This window comes from Phymastichus coffea, unplaced genomic scaffold (genome assembly GCF_024137745.1).
Source record: "Phymastichus coffea isolate CEN01 unplaced genomic scaffold, Cenicafe_Pcof_1.1 PCOF00001, whole genome shotgun sequence".
Classification (NCBI taxonomy): domain Eukaryota; kingdom Metazoa; phylum Arthropoda; class Insecta; order Hymenoptera; family Eulophidae; genus Phymastichus; species Phymastichus coffea.
Window position 1 is genome coordinate 16,635,748 of NW_026706812.1, and position 13,164 is coordinate 16,648,911.

A 13,164-nucleotide genomic window follows, 5' to 3' on the forward strand; every position below is an offset into this window, starting at 1 on the left:
GAGTTGCTCAACTTAACGTACCTGTATTCCAAAAGCTGTTCCAAAACTTAAAAGCAAATGAGTCGTACGGTCTCATCACTATTAAAATAATTTAAGAGCTGCACGATGGTAATTAATAGCAACGACAGCTGTTACTGGCGCTTCTATAGCTTCCTTGCCTGGGGACGAAATCTCGAAAACCCGATGGTGGAGTAATGATCAGCAGATTGACCGACGGATACAACGAGCTACGGGAAAATCCGATGAGCAATTTTGAAAAAAGCTCGAAAGAGTTGGAAGAGGGCTGAGATCGAGCGGGAGCTGCGTTCGCTTGGACAATAAGGTAAAAGAGCACCGGTGGACGTAGATAGCCGCGAAGCTCGCAAGCGAGGGAGCAGAGGGCTGCGGGAGTGCGAAGAGAAGACGACTCGGTAGCGCATGGAGGCGTAGCTTTATTCGCACAAGGGGGGCGACTAGCGGGAGCTCGCCACGACTCCGCGGATCCAGTCCTCGTAGGCGTAGACCTTGGTGTAGACGTCGGGGTAGCCCTCGGCGCAGGGGACGACCCAGGAGGCGATGCCGACGAGCTGGCCGTCGACGACGAGCGGACCGCCGCTGTCCCCCTGCGAGCAGAAGCAAGGCCAGGTGAGCGCGGGCGCCGCGAGAGGCGCAGCGGGCACTCACGGAGCAGGCGCCGACGCCTCTCCGCTGGAAGGCGCACACGTGGCCGGCGTAGAGTCGCGCGGGTACGCGACCCGTGCACTGGCGCCGGGGCACGATCCTCATGTGGGCGCTCTGGAGCCGCGGCGAGACGGCGCTGGACGGGTAGCGCCTGACGCCCCAGCCGCTGACGGTCGCGCGCTCGCCCTCCCGCGCGTCCCTGCTCGGCAGCGCGATCTCGCTGGCGTTGGCGTCGGGCGCGATCCGCTCGGCGAGCTGCGCTGCGACAGTCGGGAGCCGGTCAGAGGCGGCGCGGCCGCTTCGCCTCGAAGGCGCTCACCGTGATCACGGCCAGGTCGTGCTTGTAGGAGGAGGCCTCGGTGCCGAGGTAGCCCTCGTGCACGCGGACGCGCCGCACGCGGTGGTGGCGCCCGGCGCTGCCCGCCGACAGGCTGCTGCCCGCGACCACCAGCAGGTCGGCGTAGGGCGGCGCGACGATCCCCTTGATGCAGTGGGCCGCGGTGAGCACGTGGCTCTCGTCGATGATGGAGCCGCCGCAGAAGTGCCGACCGCGCAGCCGCAGCGACACCAGGTACGGGAACTCGGAGATGTCGGCGCTCCTGCCGCCGACGATGCGCGGCGCGTCCGCTCGAACGCCTGGGGGCGGGAGCTTTAGCGCTAGAGCTCGGTGCGACGGCGCCGCGGACGGACGGACGGACGGACAACTCACCGGCCAGGACACTCAGACAGAACAGGCTCGCTAGCGTGGACCTCATCTCTCGACTGCCGCCACGAGCCCGCCGCCGGGGCTTTTGTAGCGGCTGGCCAGCTCTGGCTCGTCCTTCGCCGAGATAGCGCGGGCACTCACTCGCGACCATCGCGCCGCGCTATCGGCCAAGCTGCGACGGCCGCCGAGCGATTCCCCGGCGACGGTCGACGGGTTCCTAGGTCATCGCTTCGCCGATCGAACGCGGAAAATCCTTGGCACAACGATTCAACTTCGAGTACCTGTCCTGCGTGAAAGCCATTAATTGCTCGTGCATATTAATCAAGTCTATTTCATGTTTTTCCTCGGCTAACTTTTCATTTTTCACGAGGCTTGTTACTTCGATCAACATTTTTCACTTGTTTCAAGCAACTTGCAACTCGTATTCATCGCGATCGTTCGATCAATATTGTCGCTCAAACTGAGTACGTTTTTTTAAAAATACTATTTAAAAATACATTTAATAACGAAGTGGTAGTTTTCAAGTTCACGACGATGCCTTGAAGCATAGATATCTTTGTAAAATAGTTGTCAAGGTATTACCTTGCACGTTATACTAGATAACATTTTTTAGTTTTAAATCCGTTTGAATAGATTTCCAATTGAACCTGACCTGCTTTTGTTGTACGCGGGTGATCAAACCAGCCATCAATATCTCTCACTTGATTGATGCATAGAATTTTTTCACGTAATAAAACAGTGACAAAGTAATGCAGACTAAAATATATTTATTTCACGTAATTATTCGATTACAACGTATGCATAAACCCGAAAATAGTTTATTTGAAATAGATCTGTAATTACTTATTAAAATGCCCTTATACCTTTTAGCCTTTCAAACAACTTTTATAATATAAAAACTGAATTAAAATTTTAAATTGTGTAAATCAACCTATTTCATGAGTTTTGTTTGAATACTGTTTCTTTACTCTTTGAACTGTTGGTATAATCATTAGAATGTAAAGTTCTAACTGGTTATGTCAAACTTTACAAATTTAATTTTTACGAGAAACAAATTTAAATGAAATAAAATCATAATTGTTTTAAATATTCTAACACATCCTTTTTGAAAAATTTTTCGAATTGTTTTATAGAATTACTTTAATTCTAATTGAGGATGCATTGTTTTGACGAACAAAAATTTTTCCGAAAATCATTTTAGAAATTTGTTCAAGGTTATCATGGATCTAAAATGCATTTTTTACGAAATATATTTCTGTATGTGTGTGTGGAGTGTGTGATGTGTATGTACGTTATTATAAATAACTCACGTGCAGTATGGTAAAATTTGTCGCATGAAGGCTTTTTAAATGTGTTTTTAATACGTGTGCGTGTGAATGGTTGAGAAAAACAGTCCTCTAAATCTATCGAGTAGTTTGGTCAAAAAGAAAAATTATGTCATTTTCAAAAATTATTAAATTTGATTTTTCAATTATTATTTATCCTATACATGAGTATCGTTAAATTTCATGTGAAAATTTTTTAATATTTTTATTTTTGTTTCATTTGAAAAGAAAATCGTATCTCTAAGTACTCCCGTTTTAAATTTACGTTACAAAACTTTTGAAAAAAATCATATTGAAACTCTTTCACAATTTTACTGAAAGTGTCTCATATTATTAGTAGAATATCCTGAAAATCTCAAGTTTTTGTATGGATTAGCATCCACAAAAAGAAAATTTTGTAGAAATCGAACAAGAATGAACTGTCGTGGTTTACACGTCGATAAAAAAAATTTCCACAAGTACTGCAGAATTCGCCTGTTTTCATTCAGTCAGACAATCATAGCCTTGTTGCTTATATCAAGTGGTGCTCGATCGATAGAACTTTTCAACGTAACATTTCAATTTCTCCATATAGTCAACTCAATGAACTCAACATTAACAGCAGCATACTTACCAGGCAGATGCAATGGTGTATAGCGGATCGTCTGTCCTGAAAAAAATTAGTATCAGAGCGGCACCTATTAGCCGAAGCGAGAGAAAAATTTTTTGAGAAATAGGGCACTCCAAAGATCGACCTATTTGCCTCGAGAAGATCTGCGGTTGTGAATCTGTATGTTTCAATGGATTCGAAAGATCATCAGGCGTTTTTCATGTTTTTCATCGATGCATTCAGCAGAATATGGGTTTTCAAATTGGCATGGGTCTTTCCTCCCCCCAACTTAATTCCGAGAGTACTTGCAGATATGAACAGTTGTGAAGGTCAGTACGTGATAATTGGCCCCAAATGGAATCAAACATTTTGGATGTCAGATCTAGTGAACAGGAGCCAACAATCCCCGATTGAAGTCACAGCATTAAACAAATTCTTGATCGACCTGTCGACGGGACTTCCACCCACTCCAATGGATCAACTTACCTTGCAAGCGTGGACGGTTGGGTGTGATCCAACCTAACAAGCAAGTAGACTTCTGAAGCAATTAATTTGTTAAAACAAAGTTGACGCGAATTGACTTTAAAAACTTATAAAGCTTCTGTGAAGAGATGGATAGAATAGTGTACATATAATAATGTAAAACCAGGCAATCCATAGGGTAGTGATTTAGCGCGCGATTTTCGCCTGGTTGGTTCTGATCGCGTTTCTTTTAGACAGTCAGACTGGAAGTTACTTAAACATTCGAATAACTGGTTATATCTTGTTTCGCTATTAGATAGTTATTTGAGTTTTTCAAAAGAAAGAAGACAAGAGGTAGACGGAGAACCACAATTTGTTTCAATAACAGACAAAAAGAAAACTGCTTCGAGCACTATCTCTGTACTCATACACGCGGGTATAGATTACTCTCTTGGTAGTATTCGTTTAGCTGTAGCTTCTTGTATTTGGTTAGATAATTTGCCTATGCAAGATAATTTAGATCACGGTAATTGGAGATGTGTATTTCTCACATAGCATTGAGTTACATATTATCCAGTAGAGAACAAAGAAGTCTCTCATAAGGATGTCGTGAATCCGGTTTATAGCATATAATATTATGTTTTCCACTATAACAAAACACGTATTACATGCTAAGCCGGTACACGACGTCCTGGTAAGTATCTTACTGAATTAGAGGACTCTGCGGAATTAGGTGCTCCATAGCGTATAAGTATTCACACGCTACTCGATGACGATCTCCTGAATTTCGGAACTAAAAGTATCATCAAAGCGGCAAATTAAAGTAAAAGAGTATAGAATAAGGCGGATAAATCAATAGTTTCTCTCATAAGGATACCATGTACCGGCTTCACATATAATATGTGCTTTGTTATAGTGCAAAACACTAATATTAAATAAACAACATATCTTGGTTATGTATTATGGTATATATATATATATATATATATATATATATATATATATATATATATATATATATATATATCAATAAATCAAAACGCGCTTACTTCCTGACAAAATGATACGACATGAAATTATAATATTACAGATGGAATAGAATAGAAATCTATAAAAAAATTATACATTGACTATGTTGAGGAGGAAGCTAACTGCCAATGAATTGGCAACGTTTTTTAACTTGTGTTATATATGAGAGTCGATATGCCAAAGCTCATGGACCGCTTCTTTTCAAGAAGTATTTGAGTTTACCTTCTGTTGTTTTGTATGTAAACGTAGATAACGTTCTTAGTTGAGTTTCTAAATAATGAACTATTTAATGTTTTGAAAATTTTCCATAATTTCTATAAAAATATTATACAAAATCATTGAATATCCAAATTCAATTTTTGACAACCAAGAAAATCGTTTTGTTGCATTGTTTAAAAATAATCAACTGAACATGTACAGATGAGAAATAAGTGAAAATTTAGATTAATATATATTATATTTTTTTATCAGAAAATACTTTGTTTCAAATGACAAGTTAATACTTAATTGATGAATTCCATAAATAAACTAGGCCTAGGAATGTAAAAATATTATCATCGAATATGAATTATTATCCATCATGGGAAAAACCTATACGATAAGTAAAAATCTAAAGAATTGAAAATAATTATTCTATAAAAGTAGATTTATCCAGATAAAATACTGCGTAATAAAACAACAATCAACAAATTATTTTTAAGTGAAATTAATTTATTTTGCAACCAAAATTCTTTCTAACAATCATTTTATATTTTTCATTTTGAAGTTAGTCTTTTCTTTTATAAAATTTGTTTCATATTGAAAATATATGTATTAATCAATAAAAAGTTCACATAACTGTAATGGTGCTACAAGTGATCTAAACTTCATTCTTAAAAAAAAGAATTTCTTTAAAAATGATATGATATTTTATTAGTCAGTTAAAGAGACGAAATCAAAAAATCTAACCAATTTATTTATTTTCTACTACAATACTAATTTTTCAAAATAATATCTCATCTAGCTAATGAGAATAATCAGCAAATGATTTTAATGGGCAAAAAAATCTGTATACTATAATATTCTTTACATGAGACATTATATTTACAAGTATTAATCTATATCAGTATTTGGCTTTAATTTAAAAATAAATACCTATTATTCTTTATCCATTCCTTGCAAGTCTCTAATACCAATTAAAAGCAATTTAATATGTGCATTAGTCTTTGCTATTTCCTTTCGTAAGTTCTCAACTTGTTTTTCAAACAATTTTATTCTTACATCTATAACACTCAATGCTTCATCCAATGTAAATTCAACAAAATGTCCTAAGCCAACATCAAGGAGTATGTGAGACGCATCTTCAACGTGAGCTTGAACAAAGATATTATTACCCATGTCCACTTTTGTTTTGTAACCATCTTTATCTGCACCAATATTTTTGAAAGTAGTGATAACACTTTTCAACTGCAAAAATTCTGCAATTTCTGAATTTTTTTCATCTAACTTTTTTTCTAACTGGGCCAAATCTTCCTTTAGAACATCATTTATAAATATTTCAAATTGTCCAATTTTTTCCTGGATATCTAGCTCCATATTTATTATTAACAGCTGTAACAGGAATATTCATTTCAAAATATCAACAGTCAACAAGTTTTTTTTGTTTATAAGGTTATGATACACAATGAAAATAATTTAAGATGAAAATTTTGATAATTCACTAGTATAATTTGGATAACAAAATAAAATTCACGTGTAATATCATTATATTTAACCAGAATTATTAGTGCCAATGGTAAAGACAATCAATGCTTTTATGTATAAAACAAGAAAGTTGTATAAACATATTAGAATTTAACGATTTTTCATGTATAGGTGGATAAGTACAATAAAATAAAGAAATCATTTTGAAAATAAATAAGACATTTTCCGCAACACTTACAAACTTTTCATCATAGTACAATACTGGTTCAATATATAAGCAAACTGTATACAGCGATAATAAAATAATAGTGTGTGTATATATATATATATATATATATATATATATATATATATATATATATATATATATATATTGCATGTATGCATGTATATGTTATATATATACATCATTTATGCATCGACAGTCGAATATGTAGGCCTCTTTATTATTTGAACTGTCAGTAGAACAAAGTGATCCGTAAAGCAAAAAAGCGCGAAAAGCATGCTGAATAACTGACATCTATCAAACAGTGAATTTCATTTCTCAGCTGTTGTCAGCATCAGATCTAGTAATAATCAATCAAGTTGATCAAATATTTCGATTTGTTTTCAAACAGAATTAATACGTTAATGAGAAGTTAACTGTATTCTTATTTATCATGAATACTTACTTTTCCGATAGAAAGGAGCGTCACTTATTGTACAATACTTTGGCAATCCTCTTGAAAGCTGTTGAAGGTGAACGTACTACCGTTGATCTGCGTAATGAGGCTTGTATTTACGGAACCGTTGAACAAGCTGATGGGTAAGCTAACAATCAAATGTATCTTATTTTGTGGATTTATCGAAACTTACATTTTATTACGCCCCAAGCTTTATGAATATCTTAATGAAGAATTGCATATTCACCGATCCAAAGGGTGACAGCTTTAAGTATGAAATATTTTTCGTTCAAGCTCGAAATATTCGCCAAGTTCACATTCCAGCACATGTGAGTATTAATTGTTTTACAAACTTTTGATTTCTATATTATTAACCGTGATTCGGTAACAATGCGCATTTGCACGTGTGTGATGAGCGGCGTTTTTGAGAAGCTGCGCATTTATAACCTAAACTGTATTCAACAAATTGAAAATAAACAGTAAAAGAAAATTGTTGTTCGTTGTGTACTAAGATGCTTATAATTTAATAAGTTTACTGTGAAAGGATTATAAATAATGCTAAAAAGTTTTATTACTCTAAAGACTACTTATTATTCTTATAAAACATTTTATTAAGCATTTGTAGCAAAACTTCTAGAAAACAACATCAGATCTTGGACGTATATTACTGAATTGAAAAGTCATTCTACTTATAATAAGCCTAGGTCATTATTTTTAAAAAATATGAATCACTTTAAGTTTAGTGATTATGATTGCATTGGTTTTGACCTAGATAGTACGATTATCCAATACAAAATAAAAAATTTATTATTGCTTATTTATGACGTGACAGCCAATTACCTTATAGAGAAAAAGGGTTATGATCCAAAGTATTTAAAGAAGCCTTTGACAGTAAGAGAGTTTGATTTTTTACAAAAGGGCTTATTCTTTGATTTTCAAAGGGGCAATATTCTTAAACTGACTCCAGAAGGTAATGTGCACTTAGCTAGTCATGGTACAAAAATGATGAACAAAGCAGAAATAGAAAAATATTATCCTAATCGAGAGTGGGAAATAAGCAAAATATTTAGTAAAGATCCATTGATCACATGGAATGGTCCATTATCATTGAAGATAAGGACAGTACTAGATGTTTTTGATACACCAGCAGTTTTAATATTTGCAAGAGTAGTTGATACTTTAGATGAAAAAAATGGAAAACCTTTGAATGACTACAATATTTGGCCAGATATATTAGATGCTTTTGTTTTTATTTACTCTAGAGAAAATTTACAAAATAATACTGGTCATTTTTTTTCTGCATTACAAGAAAATCCAGATAAATATATTAACAAGTCCAATGAAAAAGTGTTGACTTGGATTAGAAACTTGAAAGAAAATAATAAAAAAACTTTTCTTATTACTGGTTCTAACTCTGACTTTGTTGAGGTAACTACTAATTATGCATTAGGAAAAGAGTGGAAATCCCTCTTTGATATCATTGTATGCTACGCAAAGAAACCTGCTTTTTTCACAGAAAAGAGGCCATTTTATTCATTAAAAAACTATTATGAAAATAAAATTGTAACAAATGAAGAGTTTCAGCTTGGTGAAACATACAATCAAGGAAATTGGCAAGAATTAGTGAAATTTTTTTGTAACATTACAGGAGCAAGTAGTCCAAAATGTCTTTATGTAGGTGATAATTTGTTACAAGATATATATGCTCCTAATGACAAAGCTCAGTGTGATACTGTGGCTATATCAGTTGAACATTTGGTAGAAGGAATGCTCAATCATGACTTTTATCATATAGATAAAGACATTATAAACTCTAATGTATGGGGATCTTTTTTCACATTACAAGATTCTAATGGTTACAAGGACTCTTTTTGGAATAATATTATTAAAAAAAATTCAAAAATATGCATTCCAGATTTGGAAGTTGTTGTTGATAAATACTTAGATGAACCAATAGAGTGTTTTACTCAAGAAAACAATGACAAAGCATTAAATGGTTATTATCCAGCCAAACCTACCACAACTTCCAGCTTGCAATTATAATTGAAGCAATTGTATTTATAAAATTGAAAATGTTTTCTAGAATATTTTATGAAATACTCAAATTGTAAATAAAGATTGAAAATATCTTTATACCTAAACAAAAAGAACTTGAATCGTTGACATATTTATAATTGTTTTTAAATTCTTCTTCTTTGTATCTTACTGATTTCAGATACGAATATTACCTTCAATCAAAGAACAGTTGGAAAAAGTATCTCGTAGACCAGTCAAAAATATACCAACACATTCATTAAGATCTAAAAGAATAACTAGAAATCAAGCTGAGGGACTAGCAGCTGTAAAAAAAATTTTAGAAGATAGGAAGCATAATGAACCTCAAGCTAGTGGTAGTGGTACTAAAAACTGATACAGTTTCAGTTATAGATTTTATTCTGATATAGTCACTTCATATAAAAAATATCTATATTTCACAAAATATGTGTACAGTCTATTAATAAAGGTATATATTTCATAAAATTTGCTACACAGGTATTTATAGCATTTTTTTATTTACCAAACTGCAAATAAATAATTATTGCTATTGTAGAATCAATCAATAATCTACAAAAATAGTACTCAAAATATTTCATTGAGTTGAATAACAAATTTGTTGCCTAGATAGAATTGTTTTATAACTGTCATATAAATATAAATGAAACAATTTGAATAACTGCAGTAGATGTTTGCAACAGCATTTGAATTAATTGAACATTATTAATAACATCCATACTGAGTAGTATTTCATACAATCATATTGTATATGGTATTTTTTCAGTATGACTATATAATACATTATGGAGTTGTATTTGATATAAAATATTTTGCCTTCTTAATGTATTGTCAACCACATTGGTCAGTTGTAAGTCATTAGTACCATAAAGTGTTACCATAATTATTTACAATTTTTTAAAGAAACCCTACACTTTGTCACAGGAAAATTTGAAATACTTACAAAAAAAATAAAACAATTTATGCACAGGTAATTAAAAGTGAAGTACTGTATAAAATAAAAAAAAATTACTAAACAATTTTTCAATATAATAATTGAAAGTTAAAACAAATACTAATTACAATGTAGCATAATTTTCAGTTATGTTGCAGTCCATTGCACTGATTGCGTAATAATATAATCTGCATTATTTTGAGGTAATGGATATCTTTTAGCAGTATAGTATATCATTGTTATTTGCTATATTATTTCAAGAGCTACTGCTATGCCCATTCCTCCACCTATGCATAATGAAGCAACACCTTTTCTTCCTCCAGTTCTTTCCAACAAATATAATAGAGTCACAACTATTCTTGCACCTAAATATGTTTCAATTTGTCATTTTAGTACAAATTTCTTATAATAGACTAATAAATTATTATGTAACATACCTGAAGCACCGATTGGATGACCTAGTGCTATTGCTCCACCATTTACATTGACTTTATTAGGATCAAGTCCTAGTGCTTGTAAGCAAGCTAACGATTGTACAGCAAATGCTTCATTCAATTCATATAAATCAACTTCTTCTTTAATCCATTTAGCTTTCTTAAGCTATAATTCAAACAATAATTATTAGTCTGAATTAATTTATGAAATGCAGTCAAGCCATTATAAAAAATTAGCAGTTATCCAAATTTGAATTAGATCAAATAATTGAAACGAGATATCATTATTTCGAATTATAAATGTACTTAATATACTTACAACTAACTCAACAGCAGGAATAGGACCTGTGCCCATAATATTTGGCTCAACACCGGACTCGGCAATGGCAACAATGCGTGCGATCGGCTTAACTTTTTTATTTGTAGCAGCTTCTCTCGACATCAAAACAACGCAGGCTGCCCCGTCGTTGATTCCTGATGCATTTCCAGCAGTAACTGTGCCTTCAGTCTAAGATAAATAAAAGTTGCAAAATACTGATTTAATAAAAATAAATGATTATTATTGTAACGAAGGAAGATAATAAATTACTTTGATAAAAACAGGTCTCAACTTGCCAAGACCTTCAACTGTTGTGCCGGCTTTTGGGAATTCATCTTTGGTCACAAATGTCGTTTCTCTCCTTATAGTTACAGGAACAGGAACTATTTCTTTTTCAAAGTATCCATTTTTTACGGCGGTTTCGGCTTTTTGTTGCGATTTTGCAGCATATTCATCTTGTTCTTCTCTGCTAATATTAAATTTCTTGGCAATGTTTTCGGCTAGAATAGATTGTATGTTAGTTTTGCCTAATACAATAATACAACAAATTTATAAAAAAATGTGTCACATTGAGTACCTGTAACACCCATGTGGATACTTTCAAATGCATCTGTTAGTCCATCAATAATCATTGTGTCCATCATAGTGCCATCGCCCATTTTCACCCCATTCCTAAGATGAATAGCATGAGGTGCTTGGCTCATACTTTCTTGTCCACCAGCCACTACTACTTCACTCTCTCCAGATTTAATAGATAAATAAGCATTAGTGATAGATCTGTAAACATAAAATCTATTATTCTACCTGTTTTTACAAAACTTAAATCATTACAGCCTTGAAAATTGATTTAGCTGATGAAATAAAGAAAACCTTAATTAATTGATCTATAGAATAAACGAGAAAGCTATTTGAAAGGCTTTAAAAGTTTTTTGACTCAGTAAATTCCAACGAGTATGCGTGTACTCTTCAAATTCATTATTGGTGCAATATGAATAATGTACAAGCCAATACAAAGCTTTTTGAAATTAAAATTGGGCTCATACTTGAGGCCAGATCCACATAACATATTGACAAGATAAGCTGGAACAGTGATTGGAAGACCGGCTTTGATGGCAGCTTGCCTGGCTGGATTTTGTCCTTGTGCTGCAGTCAATGCCTAACAATGGAATAAAAGAAAATTATTTATGTATAACAATTTTTCCAAGTATTAGTAGATACAATGAAACAGTTACTTGGCCTAATATCACATTGGAGACATCAGTGGATTTCAAATCAGCTCTTGATAAGCTTTCTTTGATGACAACACTGCCCAAATCTGAAGCTTTGAGAGATGATAATGATCCACAAAAAGAGCCTAAAAAGACATTTTAATCTGATTTTAGAATAACTTTAACAGACGATAAGAAAGTAATTGAGCCTAATTTAATTTAATTTAAAAAGTATAAGTACTTTTACATTGAAGTTTCAAGCTGATGGAACATAACAAGTGACACTGAAATTTGATTGATTGTCAGTAAGATTGTTGGTTTGAGGGGATATTTTTGGAATAAAAAATATTGTAATGTCTATAGAGATTGGCAATGGTCAATGTGTGAAATGCGTACAGGAAAAAATGCGCACCAAGTGGTAAAGTAACCTGGCACGTATATATATATATATATACAGGTGTGGAGAGGTGCCGAAAAATGTGAGAGAAAGTTGGAATAAGGTCAACCACAGGTAGATATTACCGATGGGCGTGCGAACAGCCGACACGATGAGGACATCTCGTGGTTCGGACATGCTGAGGCCGGTCTTGTAGACTGTAGGAAGCTAGTTCAAAAACACGAAGTATCGAATGCCTGACAGAAAGTGACTGCGTTGGCAGTCGCGCGCCGGGAGCATTTAGCAGCCGACTTTCCTTGACTCTCCTCCCCGCCGACTCATAGATTCAACCGTGCCCGTGTATCGCGTTCAGTTTCGTGCTCGCCCCTCCCTCTTCAAATTCCAATTGCACTTTCGTTATTCTCTTCGGCTACGATGCCACCAATAGAATATCTCCACATTCTCCACATGTAAATCTTTGGTCATAGCTCAACCACGTCCATCGAGCAAATTAATTTAATAAACAGAACAGGAAAAAATTGTGATCGAATTTACGTGGACAATAATATCGCGATCAATCTTCCTTTATATTGTTCAATTCTTATTTCACCAGCTCTAACTATATGTTATTGCTATTGTTTACGTACCATAAAATAATTGTTACAGATTTGGACTCATCATAAACAACTTTAAAAGTCATAAAATTATATAGATATACGTGTGTG

The 13,164-nt window shown here is 34.9% G+C and overlaps 5 protein-coding genes across 6 annotated transcripts; 2 read left to right on the forward strand and 3 right to left on the reverse strand.

Moving 5' to 3' along the window:
* Positions 1–452: 452 nt before the first annotated feature.
* LOC131668531 (chymotrypsin-1-like) lies at positions 453–1,703 on the reverse strand. The gene is made up of 4 exons (XM_058942840.1): positions 1,370–1,703; positions 980–1,296; positions 664–915; positions 453–602 (listed from the first exon to the last, which is right to left on the reverse strand). Exons 1-4 carry the CDS (start codon positions 1,515–1,517, stop codon positions 453–455), a joined length of 867 nt encoding a protein of 288 aa, XP_058798823.1. The 5' UTR covers positions 1,518–1,703.
* Positions 1,704–5,515: 3,812 nt separating this feature from the next.
* On the reverse strand, positions 5,516–7,260 carry LOC131664279 (protein UXT homolog). Of its 2 annotated transcripts, none has more exons than XM_058936479.1 (2): positions 7,126–7,260; positions 5,516–6,361 (listed from the first exon to the last, which is right to left on the reverse strand). In XM_058936479.1, the coding sequence occupies exon 2, from the start codon at positions 6,344–6,346 to the stop codon at positions 5,909–5,911; it is 438 nt and encodes a 145-aa protein (XP_058792462.1). In that variant the 5' UTR covers positions 6,347–6,361; positions 7,126–7,260; the 3' UTR covers positions 5,516–5,908. The 2 variants fall into 2 exon arrangements, with proteins under 2 accessions (XP_058792462.1, XP_058791642.1); XM_058935659.1 differs by lacking the exon at positions 7,126–7,260 and adding an exon at positions 6,693–6,752.
* LOC131663595 (U7 snRNA-associated Sm-like protein LSm10) lies at positions 6,937–9,643 on the forward strand. The gene is made up of 3 exons (XM_058934472.1): positions 6,937–7,259; positions 7,328–7,445; positions 9,332–9,643. The coding sequence occupies exons 1-3, from the start codon at positions 7,114–7,116 to the stop codon at positions 9,524–9,526; spliced, it is 459 nt and encodes a 152-aa protein (XP_058790455.1). The 5' UTR covers positions 6,937–7,113; the 3' UTR covers positions 9,527–9,643.
* Positions 7,609–9,279, forward strand: LOC131675372 (5'-nucleotidase domain-containing protein 1). The gene has a single exon (XM_058954588.1). The coding sequence runs from the start codon at positions 7,840–7,842 to the stop codon at positions 9,157–9,159; it is 1,320 nt and encodes a 439-aa protein (XP_058810571.1). The 5' UTR covers positions 7,609–7,839; the 3' UTR covers positions 9,160–9,279.
* A 113-nt stretch (positions 9,644–9,756) lies between the features above and the next one.
* Positions 9,757–12,748, reverse strand: LOC131662956 (acetyl-CoA acetyltransferase, cytosolic). The gene is made up of 8 exons (XM_058933334.1): positions 12,586–12,748; positions 12,088–12,209; positions 11,899–12,011; positions 11,433–11,632; positions 11,126–11,355; positions 10,856–11,044; positions 10,540–10,702; positions 9,757–10,467 (listed from the first exon to the last, which is right to left on the reverse strand). Exons 1-8 carry the CDS (start codon positions 12,635–12,637, stop codon positions 10,349–10,351), a joined length of 1,188 nt encoding a protein of 395 aa, XP_058789317.1. The 5' UTR covers positions 12,638–12,748; the 3' UTR covers positions 9,757–10,348.
* Positions 12,749–13,164: the final 416 nt, after the last annotated feature.

What these genes read in the sequence shown, in the direction of transcription:
- LOC131668531 (XM_058942840.1), bottom strand. Translation starts at nt 1,517, where the DNA reads ATGGTCGCGAGTGAGTGCCCGCGCTATCTCGGCGAAGGACGAGCCAGA. An exon ending in CTGTCTGAGTGTCCTGGCCG is followed by an intron (nt 1,297 to 1,369) that starts GTGAGTTGTCCG and finishes TCCCGCCCCCAG; the next exon opens with GCGTTCGAGCGGACGCGCCG. An exon ending in ACGACCTGGCCGTGATCACG is followed by an intron (nt 916 to 979) that starts GTGAGCGCCTTC and finishes GTCGCAGCGCAG; the next exon opens with CTCGCCGAGCGGATCGCGCC.
- LOC131664279 (XM_058936479.1), bottom strand. Translation starts at nt 6,346, where the DNA reads ATGGAGCTAGATATCCAGGAAAAAATTGGACAATTTGAAATATTTATA.
- LOC131663595 (XM_058934472.1), top strand. Translation starts at nt 7,114, where the DNA reads ATGAATACTTACTTTTCCGATAGAAAGGAGCGTCACTTATTGTACAAT. An exon ending in ACCGTTGAACAAGCTGATGG is followed by an intron (nt 7,260 to 7,327) that starts GTAAGCTAACAA and finishes TTACGCCCCAAG; the next exon opens with CTTTATGAATATCTTAATGA. An exon ending in AAGTTCACATTCCAGCACAT is followed by an intron (nt 7,446 to 9,331) that starts GTGAGTATTAAT and finishes TACTGATTTCAG; the next exon opens with ATACGAATATTACCTTCAAT.
- LOC131675372 (XM_058954588.1), top strand. Translation starts at nt 7,840, where the DNA reads ATGAATCACTTTAAGTTTAGTGATTATGATTGCATTGGTTTTGACCTA.
- LOC131662956 (XM_058933334.1), bottom strand. Translation starts at nt 12,637, where the DNA reads ATGTCCGAACCACGAGATGTCCTCATCGTGTCGGCTGTTCGCACGCCC. An exon ending in GGCTGTTCGCACGCCCATCG is followed by an intron (nt 12,210 to 12,585) that starts GTAATATCTACC and finishes ATGTCTTTTTAG; the next exon opens with GCTCTTTTTGTGGATCATTA. An exon ending in TCATCCAATCGGTGCTTCAG is followed by an intron (nt 10,468 to 10,539) that starts GTATGTTACATA and finishes AAACATATTTAG; the next exon opens with GTGCAAGAATAGTTGTGACT.